The 22,549-nt window shown below is 41.3% G+C and overlaps 1 protein-coding gene across 1 annotated transcript in view; it reads right to left on the bottom strand.

Moving 5' to 3' along the window:
• The window catches only part of COL1A2 (collagen type I alpha 2 chain), a 35,403-nt gene extending 13,605 nt beyond the window's left edge, over positions 1-21,798 (bottom strand). The window contains exons 1-31 of the mRNA XM_047695794.1: positions 21,374-21,798; positions 18,856-18,866; positions 18,256-18,270; positions 17,594-17,629; positions 16,373-16,465; positions 15,038-15,094; positions 11,979-12,023; positions 11,839-11,892; positions 11,690-11,743; positions 11,327-11,380; positions 10,867-10,920; positions 10,314-10,367; positions 8,508-8,552; positions 8,162-8,215; positions 8,020-8,064; positions 7,602-7,655; positions 6,992-7,090; positions 6,828-6,872; positions 6,622-6,720; positions 6,151-6,204; positions 5,885-5,992; positions 5,467-5,520; positions 5,267-5,365; positions 4,269-4,322; positions 3,703-3,801; positions 3,276-3,329; positions 2,763-2,816; positions 2,558-2,611; positions 2,238-2,291; positions 1,212-1,256; positions 27-125 (exon numbers count right to left, since the gene is read on the bottom strand). Of these exons, the coding sequence (XP_047551750.1) occupies positions 27-125; positions 1,212-1,256; positions 2,238-2,291; positions 2,558-2,611; positions 2,763-2,816; positions 3,276-3,329; positions 3,703-3,801; positions 4,269-4,322; positions 5,267-5,365; positions 5,467-5,520; positions 5,885-5,992; positions 6,151-6,204; positions 6,622-6,720; positions 6,828-6,872; positions 6,992-7,090; positions 7,602-7,655; positions 8,020-8,064; positions 8,162-8,215; positions 8,508-8,552; positions 10,314-10,367; positions 10,867-10,920; positions 11,327-11,380; positions 11,690-11,743; positions 11,839-11,892; positions 11,979-12,023; positions 15,038-15,094; positions 16,373-16,465; positions 17,594-17,629; positions 18,256-18,270; positions 18,856-18,866; positions 21,374-21,443 (1,866 nt within the window). The 5' untranslated portion in view covers positions 21,444-21,798. The remainder of the gene's footprint in view (positions 1-26; positions 126-1,211; positions 1,257-2,237; positions 2,292-2,557; positions 2,612-2,762; positions 2,817-3,275; positions 3,330-3,702; positions 3,802-4,268; positions 4,323-5,266; positions 5,366-5,466; positions 5,521-5,884; positions 5,993-6,150; positions 6,205-6,621; positions 6,721-6,827; positions 6,873-6,991; positions 7,091-7,601; positions 7,656-8,019; positions 8,065-8,161; positions 8,216-8,507; positions 8,553-10,313; positions 10,368-10,866; positions 10,921-11,326; positions 11,381-11,689; positions 11,744-11,838; positions 11,893-11,978; positions 12,024-15,037; positions 15,095-16,372; positions 16,466-17,593; positions 17,630-18,255; positions 18,271-18,855; positions 18,867-21,373) is intronic.
• Positions 21,799-22,549: the final 751 nt, after the last annotated feature.

The raw sequence follows: 22,549 nt of genomic DNA, 5'->3' as shown, positions 1-22,549 counted from the left end.
CAGCAATAGAGAACAGAAAATTTTACCTTATTTCCATCGGGCCCAGGAGGTCCAGAAGGACCTCGGCTTCCAATAGGACCAGAAGGACCAGCAGCACCACTTTCCCCAGGGGGCCCACGCTCCCCCTGCGAGAGAGAGAGAGAGAGAGAGAGAGAGATTAAACTATTGCACTCTTCATCACTTTCAGGGATTCCATTTAACACATCAGAGTTCTTACTTTTTAAGCTTTTGAATCCTGTTTCTGCCATTATAAAATTATAACTACTTTCCCTTAATCTCTCTACTAGCAAAATGAATGGAGGGGATGAGATGATCTCTAAAGTTTCATTCGGCTTTCATGTTCGGGGGCTACAACTCCTAAATGTTTTTCTTTTAGAATATTCAAACTTGGAACTCATTTTTTTTGTTTTTGTTTTTTTTATAATAGATCCATAGGTAAAAATAAATGCTGGTTATGCATGGTAGTCCTAGGGAAAGACTGTCATTTTAGCAGAGCAATGCTAGGTGTAGATAGGATTAGATATACTCATACCCACCCTCCCTTTTGTAATCTTATGCATCAGCAGTGTAACAGTTAAAATATTTAACAGGATTTACATGTGTATGTGTGTCTGCATGTGTATATCAATCTCTCTACCTGTCAATCTACATTTGTCCCAATTGCACGTCAGCACCACCATGACAGGGTACTCCACGGGCCAGAATATTTAACATGCATGTTGTCCACATTGCGACTGTTTCAAAGGCCCTTGTTATAATTATGGTTGGGGCAAACTCATCATTCCAGTTATTCTAATGACCACACACAAATTAAATCTTTTTTTTTTTTAAATAAGAGCTGATTCATGATTTCAGCTTTAGACTTTGAACATCAATGCACATCGCAGAAGTGACTTAAAATCTTAGTAAGATATTACTTTTCCTTGGCTCAGTTTGAGCCACTTTCATAAATATAACTTGTCTATATAAATTACTGAATAGAATACATATATTAGCTCATTTATGTTTCTTAGAACTGTGTGGTTTGGGGCTGCGAAATAGGAGTAATTAAAAAGTCTACTTTCAATTTAGAAATCAAATGATCTCTACAGATTTGAGTACAGAAGAGTGTCAGGAACTTGTTGCAAGGTCTGTAGCTTTTAAGAGAAAGCACTACTTATTTTAAAAATACATTGACTGAAGTTTATGAAAGTAAATTAAATAATACTTACTCTTGGGCCAGCAGGACCAGGGAGACCAAATTCACCAGGGAGACCCTAGGCAGAATATGATATAGAAATAAATCATGAAATGTATCTATGTTCTTGAAATCCACTTATGATTAAGATATTTAGATAGCTTTTGAAATAGCCAAACAAAGCCAGCTAGGCTCTAGCTCCCTGAGTGTGTAAAAGTACAGGGCTATTAGGAACAAGAGAATTTTCAGTCGTATATGGACAGATACAAAAAGTGAGAATTCCACTGATATCAAAGATATTTCTATGCAAGAACCTGGTATCAGAAAATTTAAGTTTCCATTACTTAATTACTTTAAAACAAATTATCTCATTTTATAATATGATAAATGATGAACAATATCAGACGTTACCTATTTTTAGTTATATAACAGACTGCTTTCTTAATAGAAATGATCATATTCTGCACATTACCTAGTTAATCGTATACCCAAGTGTATCTCCTTTATTACTGACCAGCTGTCTCCTTAATGTGCCCCACTGTTGACAAAGGAACCAGGCCACAGAATGTAACTGAATTGAGGCACATTCATCACAATTACCAGAGAAAATGACTCAGAACTCCTGCCCTGATTGTGGCTAGCAGTGTCATGTCTGAATGCCAAGAAAAACATTAAATGCAATTTTTCAGGGTCTAGTTTGGTGGAAAAGCAGTGCATTTACTTTTTCACTATGGGGAAGGAAATAATTTGCATGTTAACATTACCAAGAACAAGACAGAAAGTAAGGCTATTAAATGGAATATTCATTGATATATTTTCCTTTCATAATGCAGTGTTTCATTCAGTCTTTAAAACAAAGGAGTTGTTATTCCAAGACAGTGCGAGTAACTGGGTTTATTCTCTCCAAAGTACCAATGTAAGTAGAACACTATCATTAACATATGAAATAGAAAGTTTCTTTTTGCATAATATAATTGCAGTGCAGTCCTGCGTTCCCTGGGATGGGGGTGGGGGAGAAGTCCCAAATTTCCGTGAGCCTGCTATCCCTTGTTTTACTCACCCTTTCTCCTGGTTTGCCAACTTCACCAGCTGTACCTGCGGGGCCAGGCAGACCCTAGATGAAAAAAACCACAAATCTCAATCTTGTGACTCTAGTCAGAGGATTTGCGAATAATTGTTTTTTTCTGGACGCTATCTGATATCGACACGATCACGAACTATTCTAGGTTATTAAAGAGTTACACAAAAGTTTGCCTTGAAAAGGTGGACCCTTCTTTACTTCAGTTCTGAAATCATGCTCTGTGCTGGGGGTGTGCTCTGGGGATTTACAACCAGCTAGTATAAGCAAAGGCAATATTCTGTTTGTCTCTGTTGACTTACCTGGAAGCCTGGAGGACCAGCAGGACCTTGTTCACCTTTTCCACCTTGGACACCCTGAAAGTAATAGTAAAGAGGGCCTAAGTAGAGATGTACGGCACCATTGCTGTCTGCCCAGACAACTTTTGCACAGGAAAAAGGAGACGGTCATTTGGGAGGACTAGCTTCATTTGGGGCAGCAAAGGACGAGAATGGGAGAAATACTCACTTGTGGCCCAGGAGGCCCCTGAGCACCATTGTTTCCATCAGGACCTGGAGCCCCCTACAATAGGTCACAGAGAGGTACAGCATTACCTGTGAGGTTAAGAAGACTCAAAGCCTCATACATTACTTTCTCAACATGTCCCATCTTAGCATGACTCACTGTGGGTCCCCTGCCCAAATGCCAACTTTTGATATGGCTTGTGGGAAGTCCACGAATGGAGGGCAATTTATGAAGGCCTGAGAATGCTACTAGCATCTGCATAGCTTTTTAATCATAGATTAAATAAAAATCAAATGCACCCATAAATAATTTTGACCTAATACACATTCTGATTTGTTGGCGCTCCACTGCCTTATAAGTGTGATCGAAAAAGAAAAAAGATATTCTGGGACTGTAAAAGGATCTCTGGGGATGCCATTTTGAAAAGACAAGGACAGAATTCTATCAGATGGCCTCGGAGGACGCGTGTTTCCAGAGGGAAAGCTACGTGGGCAGATACGCGAAGTCAGCACCTACCCGTGCACCAGCAAGGCCAGCATGACCTTTCTCACCGGGTTTGCCAGGATCACCCTAGAATAAACATTTTAAAAAAAAGGACACAATGTCAAATTAACCACGACAATTCTGAAAGGTTAATTTCTTGCTTGCTTTTCTTTTCTTAGGTTCCTAGTCTTTGAATTCTGTCCGCTAGGGCACGTCCCACCATCTCGCAACTCCCAAGTGCAATGAGGCCCACCTGCGTCCGCAGGGACGCAAGCTCTGGAGGCGGATCCCCATCAGGTGTGCAGTGATACCCTGGAGAGCGGCTGCCACTGTGCTAAGGGGCTTGCAGTGTTCTTGTGGTGAAAGGGACCCCCCCGCCCTTGAGGTGGAGTGGATGGATGGCAGCCGGGAAGCCAGGATTTGGTGAACGTGCCGAGGGAAGAGGGTGTGCTGTGCTTACGGTGGGGCCTTTGGGTCCAGGGAATCCGATGTTGCCAGGCTCTCCTCTTGCTCCAGCTGGGCCGATCGGTCCCGGCCTGCCATCAATACCAGGGAGGCCCTGAAAGCAGAGTTTGTTTAAAGTTCACTCAGCATCGACTGGGGTCTCCCGACCTCAAGCCGGGGATGCTCCCGTAGGAAGAAACAGAATCATCCTCGCAACACACAGAGCTTCCTGGTATAAAGTGTCAATGAATTATGAATCCATTTTCCTTTTCTAAATAGGATGTCAGTACACACACAGCCAAGTCAATCTCAGATGCACCCAATTCCCTCCTTCCCCTCCCTTTCCAGACCCTCGTCACCCTCTTCAATTTTCCCTGCCATGTTTTTTTTTTTCCCTTCCCTCCTTCCCGTCCGGCATTCATCTGGACTCCATAATTACAATCTATTACTTTGCATTCCCAGATGATGTATGTGGCTGATATTTATTTTCAGTGTGTGCATGTATAAATAAGCCGCAGAATAGACTTGATAAGAGCGCACGAAGCGTCCTTGAAAATATAATGGAAGAGGAGCAACTCTTACCATGGGACCTTCTTTACCAGCTGGGCCAGTATTTCCAGGGGCCCCAGGAAAACCCTATAAAGTAAATGAGGATGCTTTCATGTCGGCACTTCAACTTACATACTCGAGACTCCAATTTATGAAAACCTCACAAAAGCGCTTCCCCTCACCCCACCCCCGACTTTTCGTTCGTTGCCTAGGGTAAACCAATAGGGGTATTAGCCACTAGCTGGGAGGTATGAAAAGAGCTCTGAAATCTTTCTCCTCTCAGTTTTTTTTTATACCTTTCCTTTCATTGGAGTTTAGTGCAATGGATTCATTTATGGAGATCTCAAGAAACTGGGAAGCAACATACTCTATGGGCAAAATGTATCATGTTCTTTACCTCATAGTAGAAAAACAAATACTTTCAGCAAGCAATTTTCAAAGTGGATTTTTTTATTGCTACATTTGGTGTCTTTATTACTTGTTTATGGTACAATTACAGATGATATTCATCCATAAGAGATAATGGAGGCAAAAAAAAAATCACTCTATTGCTATGGATTAGAGTGTCTACGAATCTAAAGGTCATTTCTCCATGGCTAGTGTGATGTTGAATACATTAAAGCATTTTGTGATTGCTGGAAAAATGATTTCACTTATGAATCTAATACACTGATAATGTATAGTCCTAATACATTTCATGGACACCTTATATAAAACTCACAAATTGAGATAAAAGATTCATGCTGATAGGAGAACCAACCTAATTTGGGTATATTAAAACAAATCTACTCTTCAAAAAACCTCACAACCATTGGATCAAGTAATAAATAAGAAATTGATGAACTAACCAAATTCGTAAAAATATCTCTGGGCTTTGATAAAGTTAAATTAAAAAGGCAACCATCAGCAAATCTACTAACAGATACACTTTGGATGGTTCCTTTTTTTTTTTGTCTTCTAATATTAATCATTCCTTTCAAAAAGGAAAACAGTGCCAGGTATGACTTGCTCCAAATCAATCTGAAACTTACTCGGGGTCCCATGAGGCCAGGCTCTCCAGGGCGACCAGAATCTCCATTGGGACCTCGGACACCCGCAGGGCCAGTTGCACCACGAGGGCCGGGAGGACCCTATTCAACAGAAGGGAGAGGGGAGGATGCTAAATTGAATGACAGCCCCACCAAAAGAAGCATCAGATTCCTTCCCCGGGAGTGAGTAATGGACAGCTCACCATGACACCAGCTCTGCCATCAGCTCCAGGAAGACCACGGGAACCAGGACTTCCCTGTAAGAAAGTAAATGAAACAGGAAGGATTGGGAAAAACCCCTGAATCCCATAGGGCAGTGTTTACTGAGACATGGCTTGCATGCAAGAAATCTTGATGCCCTGAAGGGAGAGATACAAACAAAAAAACCAAGCCAGAAAACTTTACCCAAACCTCAAAGGAATGTGTAGAGGAGGCATTCTACAAAAGTAGGTCAGCATTGTTTCCAGACCAAACTGAGAGTCACTGATTTAATAAAGAAGATGGAAAGCAGATGCTCTCCTTGTCTAGAAAATGCACTCAGTAGTTCTGACCAATTCCCAATGAAAGGGTGTCCTCAGATCCCGCTGGTAAGTCAGGGTGTCAAGAGCATCTGGAACCTACTCTCAGCCCAGGAGGTCCAGAGGGGCCAGCAGATCCAGCTTCACCATTGGGGCCTCTCTTTCCTTCTTCACCACTGGGACCAGGAGGACCTTGGGGCCCAGCAGAGCCCTGTTTCATGAGAAAAGCAAAAGAGGAGAGAATAGGAAAAATCATTTTTATGTCCTATCTAGCCAGAGAAAAAGTAATTTTTTTTAAAAAAGTAAAAGTATGACTTTTTAGATTGAACAAGTAATAAATCCATAAAATTTGGTCATAGAACTACTTACGGGTTCACCTTTGTTGCCACTCTCTCCTTTGGAACCAGCTGGACCAGGCTCACCCTAGGGTTCAATACAAAATGGGGGTCAAAGGAAAAACAGGTGTCACAGCTCTCTCACAGACAAACATCTTGGAATATTTATGGATCAAGGTAAAGAGAAATGTGCGTCCAGGTTCACATTCAAATAGCTGACAGGGGACTGGCTTCACTGAACAGACAAGAGCAATATAGAAATCTACCTCACTGACATCTGGGGAGTGTTCCAGGATAGCAGGAGGGGTGTGTGTGTGAGAGAGAGAGACACACAGACACATAGACAGACCAGACATGTACAGGCACTCACAGAAGTAATACACACTAAAAATGCTCAGGAAAGAAAAAAACAAAAATGTGAAGACCGCAAGAAGTTGAGATGGTGACAAAATGACAGCCGAGTTGGCCTTTCAAGATGGTGGGAGCTGCAGCCATGACCACTTACCACTAGTCCTCTGGCCCCAGTAGCACCAGCAGCGCCAACAGGGCCGGGAATTCCACGGGGTCCAGGGAGGCCGGGAGCACCAGCAACACCGGGCAGGCCCTGTGGAGACAATGTGGTGTGGTGGGTCCTGAGGCGCTGAGCAGACGAGGGGGCATGCGCCCAAGTGTGCCTAAAAGCAGAGTGGCCCAGGGTGGCCAGATACTCACAGCAGCTCCTTTAGCACCAGTCAGGCCATTGGCTCCAGGGTTGCCCTGTGAGGAAAAAGAGAAGAGAAGGTCATCAGTCAATGGGAGTGTTTCTGTTCTTTGACCCCACCTTCACTCCTTCTGCCTGCTTCCACTCTATGAGGCTGATGATGGTGGCTACTTACAGGAGGTCCAACGGGGCCAGAGACACCTGGAAGACCCACTTCACCACGGGGACCCGCAGGACCAGCAGGACCAGGGTTACCAACAGGTCCGAGTTCACCCTAAAAGAGGGAATGACACCAAGGCATTGGTCTGCAGATAATTAAACAGCGTATCTCCATTTTTAAGCCCCCAAGTTCCACGAACTTTCTTCGGAACTGCAATCATTTCCCTCATCTCGTTTGGTACCACAGATTTGGACTGGGGTTCCTATTTTCCTGGCCTTGTTCTGCCATCTTGGGTACCTACCATCTTCACCTACCTCTGTCTCTCTGTGATAGACACTCTGGTTCTCGGCTAGTCAGTCCTCACTAGTTTGGGAGTATATCCCAGAGGGGTCCCATAAAATAAAGTTCTATGTTGGCTTCTGTATCTATGTTCCTGAGCTCAAGTACAGAGACATGATCCACATCAAGCTTTAAGTGAGAAAACGGGTCATTCTACATCCATTCTGAAAGGGGCACTCATTGAGCTCCCTGTGGTGTAGCTTCCTATCTGCAAACACAGGGCCTGCCTTTCACATCACAGTAAGAAATGGATCAAGGTAATGACAATGGTTGGCAGTGTTTTTACCTTGGGGCCAGGAGCACCAGGGAAGCCTGGAGGGCCAGCAGACCCAATAGGACCCTGAAACCGAAGTAGAATATGGTAAGAAACTGCTTCCCAGCAAGTTAACAACACAACAAGACCAGAAAATTAAAGTGGCTTAGAGTGGCTTGATCTTATTTAATCCTGGCAAAGAGAAAATGGACAGTCTGTTGCCATTAATACCAAAGGGGATACATTCAAGTATCCAAGGGAAGGTAGATTTTACTTTATGTAGCAACGAAGAGCCCTGGAGGCCACAGTACTTATAAATAGAACCTTTGAGAAACCACATAGAACATTTGGTAAGGTGTCTAAAATGGTATTATTTTTACAAATTAATAAAGAAGATAGTTTCCATCCCCAATTCTCAACCCTTCCCAAATTCTTCAGTGTCAAAACTTACAGCAGGACCCACAGGACCCACACTTCCATCACTTCCACGGGCACCCTATGAAGAAAATAAGGAGACAAAGTCAGAGGAAAGTTCAGTGGCAGTTATTAGAACAATTTTTAAAAGGATAAGGGACAAAAACGGAAGCACTCACAGCTGGACCAGGGGCACCGACACGTCCTCTCTCACCAGGAAGCCCACGGGCTCCCTAGAAGCAGAAATATTTTCAATGACATCCACAATGCTAATTTAAGAAATGTCACAGGCATCATTTGCTTTGTCCAATTTCTAACATGCACAAGAATCCACTAGAAATAAATAGGTCTTGTTCTAATTCCAACTAAAAGGTAATGGATTTCAATTAAGTATGCAGAAGGTTATTAGAAACATATCAAAGAGTACAATGCCAAGGGAAATGGTAATTAGCAAAAACATGAAAGAAGTTCCAGCTTGCACAGAGGATATACATTTAGATTTATAATCAAGTCATCCATACTTACTGTTTGACCTGGTGTTCCATTTTCACCAGGGGCACCGGGTTCACCCTATGTGGAAAAGAAGGATTGAGTTTTTGTTCATTTCAGGGTATCAGTTTTTTTTTCTGATTGAGTCATTTTTACCCTATTATTTTATTTTTTATTATTTTTTTTAAAATTTTTAATTTATTTGACAGACAGAGATCACAAGTAGGCAGGGAGGCAGGCAGAGAGAGAGGAGGAAGCAGGTTCCCCGCTAAGCAGAGAGCCCGATGCAGGGCTCGATCTTAGGACCCTGAGATCATGACCTGAGCCAAAGGCAGAGGTTTAACCCGCTGAGCCACCCAGGCGCCCCTACCCTATTATTTTAATTTGAATCATTTATATATTTTGTAACATTTCTTACACAGATAGACTTTCTCAATTACGCCAATCCATAAAATTTTAAATTTCTAAAATATGCGTTTTTAATATAGATAATAGCAGATACCAGAGTACTAGGGAGATGTGGTCATTTGAGGGTTATGTAACCCAGCTCTAATATTTCCCCTTAGATTTTGGGTATGATTTTGACTAGGCTTATGTATTAGGAATGATATCATAAAAAGAGATGGCAGAGAATAAATTGCTTTCAAAAGAACTGTATTTACCCTCTTTCAAGTTATTCTTACACTCAGTGTTTTCATTTTTGTAAAATATGCATGGAAATGTAAAGCTTTCTAATATTTTTCACAGCTGTCTTATTTATTTCCAACCCATATTCTTATCTTGAGTAAAAACCATGGTACCGGCAGGGGAGGGGGAACAGTCATTTAATAAAATGGCACATGTGAAGGAACTTTGCTACTAAGGAATCTGATTAGGGTCTGGAAGAAACAGATTTCACAGACCCTTTAGGAACCATTCATTTCTAGGCTTCTACGTCAAGTGTACTCTTTGGGAATAAGCACAAAGTTGTTCTTTGAGAGTCAGAACTTCTAGCCTCTGCCCTCCTAACTGCTAGATGTGTGACTCTGGACAAGTCACTCATTCTCTCTGTGCCTCAGTTTCCCTCATTTGCAAAATGAGCTCCTTTCGGTGCTAACATTTTATGATGCTGGGACTAGTAGGCTGAGCTATTACATTAGGCTCTAGGGAGAATGAGTTTGACCTTATCCATTTGTGTGGCAGCTGGAAAGTTAGAACAGATTCTCCATATTCATGTTCATTTCTAGTCCCGCTAGTATTCGTTACTCATTAATTTGTAATTACGTTGGTATTCACTTTAATATCACATTATCTCCTTAATAGGAGAGAGAACATTTTATAGTTGAAAACGCTGTCAGAGAAGAGCCTAGCCAAGAGATAACACACTTCTGAGACTTTAATTACCTAATTAAAAATTTTTTGAGTGTGCACAGATAAATCACAGGAAAGAGGTTGAAAAGTGTATTGTGACATGAATGTACCTATCTAATTAGTGCATGGCAAAGGAGAATTTACAGTTTAAAATAACATAGTGTTCCAGTATCTGATGATATGTTTATTTACTTTTATTTTGGCTACAGAGATCAGCTGAAATTGGAGGATAGGAAATGAAGGAAGAAACTATTGACATTATTTTTATCTCAACTGTTTAACAGCTATTGAATTAAAGAAATGGTATTAATAATTGGACTTTTGTCACAGAATCCCATAGCCTCACCACTGAGGCTCTGAAATAATGAAGAGGAAATAAGATATTCTTTGGAATATGAGTAGTCTTCACTAAAAATATCCCTTCTGATGGTCATGGGGAATTACAGTCAATTTAAAAAAGCAACAACAACAATGTTCTGGCTTAGTATTTACCTTCACACCTGGAGCACCGGGCTGTCCCTTCAATCCATCCAGACCATTGTGTCCCTGAAATGCAAATCCTTATTATTAAAATGCCATTCCATCACAGTGCTTGGTCAAATCCTGCCCTCACCCAGGGGTGACCCCTTCTGTGCAAGGGAGGGTCCAGCCGGCCAGGCCAGCCGGCTGCAAGGGGCAGACTTGCTCCATTGTCCCAGGTAAGCCTCCTCTCTGCACTTGGAAGGGAAGGAAATAGAATTAGATGCTCTCTCACAGCCTCTCCCTCTTAAATAATTTTTACCATTTTCAGATGGTTTTAAGTACCTCTTCAAGTCGTACGCCTTTTATACAATTTTCTCTGTAGGGATCCTCATTTCTTGGAAGCTGGGAGCACACTGAGCAAAGTGCATCCCACCATACTTTTCAGCCATCTGAACTCTTCTCTAACTCTCTTTTCTCTGGCGAATTCCAGGAATTTGGAAGCAAGTATGTGTCACCCAGGAGTTTAAATATAGTCGAGGCTTTTCCTAAAAGCATGTACTCTCTGGGTAAAGAATGTGCTCACCCGAATGCCCTTGAAGCCAGGAAGTCCAGGGGTCCCAGGGAAGCCACGAGCACCCTTAAAAGGAAACACAGAAGAGGACAAGTCATGTTTTCATTCTAAATTAGAAAACAATGATTTCTTCCCTCCAAAGTATTTCTTCCCATTGAAGTTCGAACTTGGAATCAAAGACTAGGATATTTTAAGCGCATCCGCTTGCTCTCACTTGAGTAACACTAGGCTGTTTGAACAAAACAGGGTTTGGCTTACGGCAAGCTTGCTGTCATTAAAACGACATTCCTCGCACTAACAAACACTGTATGCATTCTTGACTGGGCTCCCTGCTCAGTCAGATGCTTTCAGTGAGTGGTACAAGCAATCCAACATCTAGGTAACTGTTTAGACGGATACCGGTTTTACTGTCCACCTTGCATGGGAGATGCCTCTGACGTCTGGGCTGGAGACCCCAGGATAAAAAGCTTACCTGTGGTCCAACAACTCCTCTCTCACCGGGTCGTCCAGGTTTTCCAGGGTGACCCTAAAACATGAAAGCATCGTAGAGTCAGCCTTTTCTTGCTAAGCCATCAGATCAAAGTTGGAACATCTTGGTTTTAAAGATGAGGGAAAAAGGCATTCTATAAAGATGTGGGTCCGAACACATACTTAATGGACAATGAATTTCCCAAAATACAAACTAAGATTTCATGAAAATAACATCTTCCACATGGGGTGACTTATGTCGGGCATATCCAGCTTTTGGCCGAATACTTCATTTGAATCCAGAAAGTCTTGTCGAGGAGGGAGTGTTTAAATAGCATTTTCGAAATGCTTATGAGTGAATACTCACATCCTCCCCAGCCTTGCCAGGAGGCCCAGGTGGACCTCGAGCACCCGCAGGACCCTGAAGAAAACAGGAGACCAATCATTTCATTGAGGTTGTATTAATAAACATCTTGAAGAAACATAATCTACCACAATGGGTGAAAATGTACTCACAGTTTGACCAGGTTCACCGGGCTCACCAGCAGGTCCTTGGAAACCTTGGGGGCCCTAAAAGAAACCAGTACGTCATACTCCACACATCTCTTTAACTCTGGCTTTTTCCATAAGAAAGGTTACCAGCTGTGGGTACTTACAGGAGCGCCAGACGCACCAGGTGGCCCTCGAGGTCCCATCAAGCCCTGGAAAGAGGACAAGTCTTAGCACTGAGAAGGCTTTGGTTTGAGTTGGAGAGCACTGGCATAGTAGTGCCACCGACATTTTGTGATAGACAAACAGAATTGTCCTGGTTTTATTTCACAGTTTTTGTTTCCGCCAGGGAGGCTCTTACAGACCAACATTTCCTCCACTATTTCTCTGTCTTCGCTTCTGCCTTTTCTCCTAGCCAAATCAGCAGAACCCAATTGGGTGGGTGGACACAGGTTCCTTAAATTTGCAGACAACTGGGCTGATCCAGATTGTTCTAAAGCCATGAATTGGAGCCGTGTGCACAGTATGGAATATACAACCACCTTCTGGGCAGTGGGTGAAGCATTTCCATTCGGATTGCCTCGATCATAGGTCATCTCCCCCTGTCATATTTAGCGAAGAAATTGATATTTTTCTTGCCACAAGGGGCATCAATTGAAAAGGATCAACAGCCCTTCTTAATGATTAGAGGGAGGTTTGTTATGTAACCTTATAGCTCCTTTTAGGGCTGCTGGGGACTGATGAAAATGTCAGACCAAAGCTGAGGTAGTGAGGGGTGAAGGAAGAATGAAACATTATTGAAACATCCTCCTAGAAGGTTCTAATGTTATTACTGAAAATGTGGCCCACACCCACAGCAGATGCTTCTTCCTTTTGTTTTTCCTTCTGTCCCACAGGCAAGTAGAGCGAGACAGTGTTACTAGTTTGTGAGTTAAATCCACATTCTTGACTCCCCTTTGCAGTAAGCAGGTCTGTGCAAGAGCTCTTGTAGGGGCCAGCTCCTTCATGCTGAAAATATTGCATAGGCAAGTCTAGGGTAATTTGTTCATGACACATCAACCATGGGGACTCTGCAGGCAAGTCTGCCCCACGGTATTAATGCCTAGAGTGAAATAATATGGATTTTATTAAAAAGCAGCTCATCTTAATTATAAGAATTATTTGTTTGGTTTTAGAAATTGCTTCCACATTAAAAGAAACTGTCACTTTTCAATCAAAATAATTTTTTAGGTATACATTAAAAATAATTTTCTTTGACACCATGAATTTTTAATTATATTTATTCATTTTTCCGCATATTTGCAACAATTTCATTTACATAAAAGGCAGTTATTTTGTGGAGGCTGTGAGACGGACGATGATTACTCATTAATTCAGAGAAGAACCCTGTGGGGTTTTAGAGTTATTGATTTTCCAACATGGAAAATTATTTTAATACTTTATTGCTGCCTATCTTTCTTATTTGTGAACCACATATCTGCTGATTACATATGTCTGTGACTGTGTGGGGATGGTGCAAGCTTAAATTATATTTCACTGATATTTAAAAGTAAAACACTCTGTTTTGTGCCCCCCAGAAAATGTTCCAAAGTCAGGGGAATCTGAAATCCATATTAATTTTCTGGGCTTATGTAGGCTATTTTATTAGCGTTTTACTTTTTTTTCCCCTTTAGCTTCTTCCTGAGACATAGGTACTGCTTTAAAGCTGACTAATGTTCAGCATTAGCTGAAATGGCTAATTTCAAATACCCAATACAAACAAAGCCAAAGAAAATCTCTACTTCTTCATTTTAGATATGGATGTTTGAAAATTACCAGAAAAATCAGGAAATTGGAAATCATCAATTAAAGGCACATTACTTCTCAAGTGAGAGTTTTAATTTACACAAAATATTATCTTGCCCTTACAGTGGATTAGCTTACTGTGGACCATTAGGTCCAGCCGAACATCTTCTTTTGAAGACAGAGCACTGAATGCACTGTCCAGGTGAAATTCATACTTTATAGACCATGTTAACGTTACACTGCAGTGTTTAATTAACTTAATATTTTTAGTTCCAGCCATTTTTGCCTTTATTTTATACATACTAGTATATATTGTGCATGCTCATATTATTTTTTTTTTCTAACACATCTTATTAATGCTTATTGGAAGGCTTGCTTGTTAAAGATACACCATCATCATCGTAATCATGCAGGGAACTTTTCTAGCTATTACTCAAATTATAGGATATGTTGCTGACTATTTGTGCTGAGTGATATGAATGCTAAATTACACTCCTATTCTCTTCTGTATGGATTTATAATAGACTAAAAAGGTATTAATCAAAAGGTATTAAAAGAAACATTTCCAGTACTGTTAACTCCTTGAGGGAGGGTGAGATTCTGCCATATTCGCGGCTACATCCCTAGCGCCCTAGTACAGGTGCTGTTCTGAAGAGCTCACAGAAGGCGTCTGATAAATAGTTGCTGAATAAATTGATGTTTTATTCAAGTACTAGATACCTGAGACACGATGTCATTGATTATCAGATATCCTGCCTGAAGGGAAGTCCTAGTTTTGTCATTAACCACTTCCATGGCCCTAGTAAAGTTTAAACTCTCTCGTGTAGGGCAAATGGGCGGGGGCATCTGGCTGGTTCAGTGGGTTAAGCCTCCGACTCTTGGTTTTGGCTCAGGTCGTGACCTCAAGGTTTTGGGACTGAGCCCCGAATTGGGCTCCATACTCAGCACAGAATCTGCTTGTCCCTCTCCCTCTGCTCTTCCATCCCCCACTCAAATACATATATAAAGAAAGAAATCAATAAAGCATTTTTTAAAAAAATGGGCTGGACTAGAACTTGCTATTCCTTTCCAGCAAGTTTATAGAACTTAATAGCTCTGCATCTCTACGGGATGCTTAAAATTCTAAGCAATGTTAAAGGATATAAAAAAATTAATCAGAGTGATCACTCTTTCAAATTAAATTGATTTATCTAAATTATAGTTACTATGTCTAGAGATTATTTACACACTGGACACATGTTTGTAGAGAAAATTCAGCCCTCAGATCTAGGCTTAGATTCTTGTAGATTTGAATACAAAAGGACTTGTTGCCGTTATCTGATCTAAGTATTGAGTGTTAACCTAGGGTAGTTAAGGAAATGGCAATGTGAAATTTTTTACATAGAAACAAATTCTCTATTCAGTAATTTTTTTAGCTGAGATTAAAAAGAGGGAAGCATACCATTGGTCCAGGGCCAAGGCCAACTCCTTTACCAGGATCATACTGAGCCGCAAAGTTCTAGAGAGAAAAAAACACATTATATAAAAATTACCAGCTCTGTAGTTCATTTTCTCATCCTACTTGTGCAGATTTTTATGTTGTTATTTAAAAAAAAAGGAGTGATATTTTTAGAAACGTATTAGTTTATAATTCCATATTGAGCTAAGTTCCTAAAAAGTCAGGAGAGAATATAAGTTTAAAATGGAATCCCCACCTGGTTTGAAGTGGGAAGCTTCCTCACCTCATTTTTTCAAACCCTTTCCGCTCTGCCAATCACCTCTCCCCTCTCCCACCCTCTAGCTCTACACTGAGAAAGGGGAGCTTTCTAAACTTTAAGTCCTTGGAGACTCCTGAGAAATTGAGCAGAGACCGAGAGGTCACCTTTGCATTTCCACCTGTTGTCCTGCTCCTCCAGAACTACACAAAAGTGACTGAGAGGCCTTTTTCTTGCTGGAGTTTCAAAAAAGGATATAAAGAGTTTTCAAGTTTAGAGGAAAATTAAATTAAAATGCCCTTGGAAGATTAAACTTTTAAAAAATAGTTCACAGTAATAACTTTACTGTTAAAGATCTCTCTTATAGTAGTAGATCTATTAAAGGAGGTGCTTTTTAATGCACTCAGTAGATAAGCAATCATAATAAGATCTTCTGGGGGAGAAAGGTCTTATTTTACTGGCATACAGTTGGATATTAGAATCAGGCTCCTGATTCATAGTGCTAACCAATTAAGCAAATATGTTTTCCTTCCTGCAGTGAGGCCATTTGGCACTCATACCATTGTTAAAGACATAAAGCTAAAAGAAGATATTAATGAAAAAGGGAAATGTACTTTTCTCAAATTAGTTTCAAGCAAATTAAACCTAAAACTACTTTGAATGTTGGTTCAGCAGACTTCAAGCCAAGGAGAATAAAAAGAGTAGGATGTTTGTGAAATTGCTGAAGACCAGGGATTTCACTTATAATTCAATCTAATCAAACTCTTTAATAATGCAACACCTCTTATTTGTGCCCTACTGATGAAAGATATTAAATCCCCAAATTAAATAATAGTCGTGAGGGCTGCAGCTACCTTCAGTGAACACAAAGACCAGTTCTGTAACTGACAAGGGCTCACAAAGAAACCAGGCAAAGCAAAATCTTGAATGAAGAAACCAAAGAAATGAAATAAAATGTACTGATATCCAAATAGCAGATTCTCCCTTAACTGTTAAAAATAAGCTCCACAATGAGCCTTCTATCAATAGAGGTAGAAGACACTGAAGTGACCTAAAAGTTAGCAGTACTTAAGACGCCTTACCCCGCCAAGACCAGGGGGGCCAGGAGGTCCAGGTGGACCAGGAGGGCCTGGGATACCATCGTCACCATCTCTGCCTGGTGGGCCTGGTGGACCCTGTTTTGTAAAAAGCAAATTCGGTCATGGTTAGACAGACCCCCATAGAAACCTATACACATAAAAGGAGACCTAATATATGTGGTAAGATCAGTGGTTCAGACCTTTCAATGCAAGGGGTAAGGAAATTTAATACGCCATATTTGTCATCGATTGAACTTCACTTATGACGTGGGTCTTTCTTAGAAGGAGGTTTAGTGACTGATACACAAAGACGACACCGGGCAGACTAGTTCCGCTGGAAGAGGGATAGCTCAGCCTTTGAATATTAATTCAAAATGGAGCTCCAGGATTCAAATAAAGATAGAAATTATAGCTACCATTTATAATTCTATAAATTTCACATGGAGATCAGTGCACAGTGGTGTTCTCTGTATATTGATTGTCAGTTTCAGATTGATGAACTTACTCAACTGTTTTGGTATACTATGTATGAATGGTAGATTAATTGATAGGATGATAAAGTCACTTTATCACAAGGTAGAAAATCCTGCAGACTGCCTACCGTTAACACTATTCATGTCGTTACAGTAATTTACTGACATAATGCGACCTCTACTAGACTGTTGGGAGTGGAATACATTTTAGACTGCGCTTCCCAATAGATATTAGATATAGGTATTTATATATTGGCAAAAGTGTCATTATAATGTAGCTGTACATGCCAAATAAGCAGAGCACAGAGATCTAAGAATACCATGAATAAATCGTAAACCTAACTTGCACATTTATGAATTTAGGCGGAAGCATGTTGTTGACTGCTGTTTCACTATTCCCGGGCTTTGTAAGAGATCTTGCTTGAAAAGCAAACAAAACATGTGCAAAGAGAGGACTGTGGGTGTAGGTAGATGCATGTCCATTATGCATAAGTTGGACAAGTGTACTGAAAACGAAGACAAACCAATGCAAAGAACATGGCTGGTTTTAACATCTTGGCTTTCTAAAAAGATAATCTTGATCTAGAAAAATAGTGATTATATATAATAATTCTCATTCTCCTCTTCTGCGGGGCATTATCTGCTTAAAAGTTGGTGCAAATATCTCAATACATAATAATCCTATGAACTGTCTAATCTGTAGTTATTCAAATATGGTCCAAAGCTTTTTAATAGTTCAAAAATTACACACCCTTTCTCCACGTGGTCCTCTATCTCCAGCTGGGCCCTGTGAGGAAGATACAAACAGCAGAATAATAAATGTCTAAGCAATTTCCAGTGAACGAGAAAGCAGTCTTGACAATAATTAGTCGGTAAGACTGATCTAAACACTGTATTATTAGAAAGTAGCTGTAAAAATGGCATAATACAATAGAAAATATACATTGTTTTTATTATAATTACATGTAATGTTTTCAACCTGGGAGACTAGAGGCTGCAGTCTCCAGTCATTAGGCCAATACTATAACTACTATTTTTAGAAATATGATTTCTGTGGATAAAGTTATCATTTTGTTACACTGTTAACAGTATATTTAAAAAGCCCTTTAAAATAAACTTTCATTTACTACCTATAATTAACATAATACTCCTTCCATCTCCAGAATTAAGTCTTTTTTTCTTTAGTATGTAAATCACCAGTTTGTATAATATAATTAGAGATAATTCTGGAAGATAATAAAACTTGGTTATCTTAAAAATCAAAGCTACTTTATTTTATGGTTTACTTAATGCATATCCATGTGAGCAAAATCTTGACAAAGTATTTTCCTTCTGTAGTTTGCTATAAATTTAGTTAAATTAGAAGTTATTTCTGATCATTTCAGATATTATGGAAAAGTATTAGACTCTTACCTTTCTTGCAGTTTCCTAGAAAAGAATAAGAAATAATTATGAGAAAAATTGTGTATTTTTTAAAATGGCTCCCATTTCTGTATAGTATACAAATATATCTAAGAGTACATACATCATGCATACCATTATTCCAAAATTTCAAAGTATGATTTTAAATTTTACCCACAAATTAAATAACATGTTCAGAACCAAAATGCAAACTTATCTCTAATTATGCCTCAAATTCAATTCATGAGCTAAGAATTTGTTCCTAATACTCTTGCAAATGATTCCAAGGGAGTAACAAGATTCTCTAGCTCTGTGAAGTCTCCTGCTTCGTGGTAGTGGATGCTTAAAACCCAAACTTCCACTGGATTATTTATTCTGTTTCTTATGAGCATTCTTGTGGTCTCATTCAATAGCACCGCCCATTTTGGAAATTGGGGTGGGTACTTTCTAGGCAGCCAGCAAAGTTTGACTACCATAACTCTTGAGGATTTTCTTGGAAATCCAAATTGTTCCACACCACTATAACCTTCTCTTCCTTCCCCAGAGAAGGCATAAGCGCGGCCAAAACCATCCCAGTATAAAAAAACAAATTCTAAAAGTAATTTTACTCACCTCTTGTAAAGCTGTAGAGGAAAGGGAAAAGAGGTAAATAATCATTAGTATCATTTCATTGATTCGTAGCAGCAATTAACAAATAGACATATTAGCCTATAAAATTGACTTACCTAATTAAAGGATCAAGTGTATTTTTTATTAAGAATATTCTAATGACTTGGAAATTATGCAGGTCAAAAGTATGGCAGGGATCAGCAGGGTGATTTGTTTGCAATATTAATATGTAAATATATTTTGGAATTAAATTGTTAATTATTTACTATTTTATAAATGCTGTGAAATATTAATGTGTCCAAAGGATATTTCCAATGCATAGTAATTAAGTTGATAAACTGAATGGGTGGGTGGCTGAATGTAAGACTAGTACACTGATGAGGAAATAATTTATGGTGTAGATAGTTTTTGATACCTAAAACTCTAAAAAAGGGAAAACTTCGGGAACTTTGTTACCTAAATATTTCATTTTTTATAAAAGTTACCTAGTGCTTCATTGAGTTTATACCATTCTTAATGTCCTTTTTCAAAAGGTCTAATTTGCAAATTAATCACCATGAAAATGGAGCCATTTAGACATCCGAAATTTTGCTTTACATTGGTTCACTTAAATTAGGTAAGGTCATTTTACCAATATATATCTCTTTTGTCCCTGAGAAGGAATTGCCTCTGTATAAATGGAAAAACGAAAGATCTTGAGAAGTAATGGGAAAAACACACTGAAGTAATATCCCCCCCCTTTGCCATAATTGCTCTAAGACCTTAAAGACTGAATTCCTCTCCTACGGTAGAAAAATTATAGGTTAACACAGGATATGAGGGTGGCCAAGCTGGCAACGAGATGAATCACCCCCCAAAAATTGCTTTAATTAGGTGGCCAAGAAGTGTGTCATTTGGAGTGAGAACATCTGTTTCAAGAGTCACAATTCAGGAGGGTGGACCACATCCAGCACTGATATTTAAGGGCAATTTATGAGAATTACTTTTAAATAAGGAAAATGATATGTTTACTTCATTGTGTCCATCAGTAGGAAGAAGAATTATGCCCAGGCCTGATTAACGGAACTCCTTATGATTTTGGAAATTTGCCTTTTCATTACTCAGACTGAGCCATTTTGAAGAACTGTGTGTTTGGTAACTTTTATTCCAGACTGACGTTGGCTGTTGGTCAGAAGGTGAGTTGCCTTTTTGTACCTTCAGACTTCCCTAGGTCTGTTTTCATCTTTCCTTTAGGAGCCAACTTTTCCCCCCATCCTCAGGTCTCATAAAAACAAAATTGGTAATGTGAATTTGTTCCATACAATCACTCATTAGTATCCACAGTGTGAATACTGAAAGTGGACAAAGGGAGAAACACACACACATACACACAAATGCATCGACAATGATGCAATGGTAGACACCGTGGCATGTGGGTGGAGCAAACTTTTCGGAGTGCTGGGTGTGGCCAGACACCCCTCCGACTCTATCAAGTCAGTATCTTTGGTAATTAGGCAGCCATTTTTAAGAAGGACCGATTTTCTTCTTTCTATCTTGACACTGAAGTCTGGTCATGAAACCTTTGTCTGAAAGTAGCCTCAGAGTCCATCTAATCTGTATTCTGCATTTTAGAAAAGGCTCAGTAGGACTTGCCCGAGGTCACATGGTAAATTAGTGGCCAAGTCATTGGAAAACCCCGGGTCTCTTGAGTTTCAGATCCGTGTTGATATTTTCCAGCTTGCTGTGTTCAGAATGTCTGACTGTCATTAAGAACATGATAAAGAGGTAACTTGCAGGCTCAACGAAAGGCAAAACAGATTTTAATTAAGTAATGTCACCATGTCCATGACCAGATAATAAATGGAGAAGCTAATTCTACTCTTCAGACTGTATCCATTCCAAGTAACATCATTTTCCTTCCCAGGATACACTCACTAGCCACCGGGAATGGCTTTAATCAGAAACGCAGGTCACCTCCCTTTGTAAACCTGTAGGGGTCTCTCTCATGGGGATTCCATTAGCGTAAGGCCTGGTCCCCTGTGCTTTCACTGTCCTCCCTCCAGAGGGCGCCTCATAGTTATCTTCATCATGCAGGCAAGCCTAAACCGCCCAGAGGAGCAAAGCCCTTAGGGGGTGAGTTCTACATGACTAAATTCAAGGGCTTTCTAAAGCAGGCCTCAAATTTTACAAGGTGGGCATCAGTGCAGCCATGGGCCCGATAGTTGTCAATATCTCACCCTTAGGAAAAAGACTTTCCGTTCTCTTTTGAGCCTCACTGATCAGAGGATCCAAATAAAATTAAGACTCACTTCAAGTTGAGAGAAAAGTTCCCTAACTTTGGGGGAGGGTTGAGTCTTTTCTGTTTTCATTTCTAAAATAATTTCCACGTTTCTCATACATGCCTGCCTTTCTCCACATGCCAGGGAGCCTTGCCTCCAAGCTAGACCTAGACTTGACTGTAGGATTTCATTTTTCAGACCAGGGTGCCCACCCATCTAAACTTTCTCCCCCCGGCCGCCCCAAACAAGCTCAAGGCACTTACATTGGCATGTTGCTAGGCACGACGTTACTGCAAGCAGCAACAAAGTCCGCGTATCCACAAAGCTGAGCATGTCTACCACTTAGACATGCAGACTCCTTGTGTCGCAGAGCCCCTGGGTCACCGGCGGAGGTATCACCTGGCGGGCGCAGGCATGCAGTCGTGGCCGGTACCTCCAACTTAGCCGAAACCTCCTGCCGCCTTGGTGCTAAAATAATAAAGCCCGGATCTGCCCTATTTATACGGCCAAAGTTTCTCTGGCCGGAGGGTGCCTCCAAAAGCGCCTCCACCAATCGGAAGGCTGGGGCTGGGGGCCCGGGCAGCCACAGCTGGGAGGAGACTGCGGGGGCGCAGAGGAGGGAGTGAAGGGGGGAGGGACGTGGCCACGGGGCCGGCTTCTTAAATTGGTTCCATTCTTTTTGAGGACGTGGACACTTTTGAGGCTTTCAAGGGGAAACTCTGACTCGCTGTCTGCATACCTCCGCCCTCCCCATCCCCCCGCCCTTCCCCGCCCTTTCCAAGTTTGGAAACACTTTTGGACACGTCGGAGCGCTCGGTAGACACCAACGTGGGCACACTTTGCAGATCTCTGGGCTGCCAGGCAGCTGTAGAAAGGACGGGAGCCCGGAGATCAAAGCAGGAGCTGTCCAGCCCTGTCTCACCTTGTGCCCTGCAGGCCACCCGCAGGGTGGAGGGCGCGCGGCGGGCGCAGAGGAAGCAAGGGAAGAGGGAGTGGGGATTCGACAGCGTGGCGCAGCGGGAGGCCGCCCTCCCTCCGCCCCCCGCCCCCTGTTCCTGTCCCCTCCCCCACCCGCGCCCAGCTTTTTCCAGCTTTGGGGCGTGTGTGCCCCCACTTTTTCAGCAGTAACGCTCTCTCCTGGCTCCGGGAGAGGGTGAGAAGGGGGTTCTGTCTGTGCAGGGTTGGGTTGGAGTCCGAGGACGCCTGCCATTGGGGAGAGGGGGGAACACGCGAGGGGTAGCGTGGCACTGAGCACTGGGGAGGATATGCTTTGCGCACACCAGACTGGCCCCGCCATTCGGGAAGTCCTTCCCTTCCTATACTGAGGCCACTCTCAGCTTCGGCTTTGGAGATTATCGGGCCCAGCAAAAAGATTGCAAGTGACCACCTGGACGCCTCTTTTACGGGGTCTCTCCTTTCTGAGATTGCAGTGGAGAATC

Source organism: Lutra lutra, chromosome 11, assembly GCF_902655055.1.
Source record: "Lutra lutra chromosome 11, mLutLut1.2, whole genome shotgun sequence".
Lineage (NCBI taxonomy): Eukaryota > Metazoa > Chordata > Mammalia > Carnivora > Mustelidae > Lutra > Lutra lutra.
Note: the sequence above shows the minus strand (reverse complement) of the source record. Positions and strands in the feature narration are given on the sequence as shown.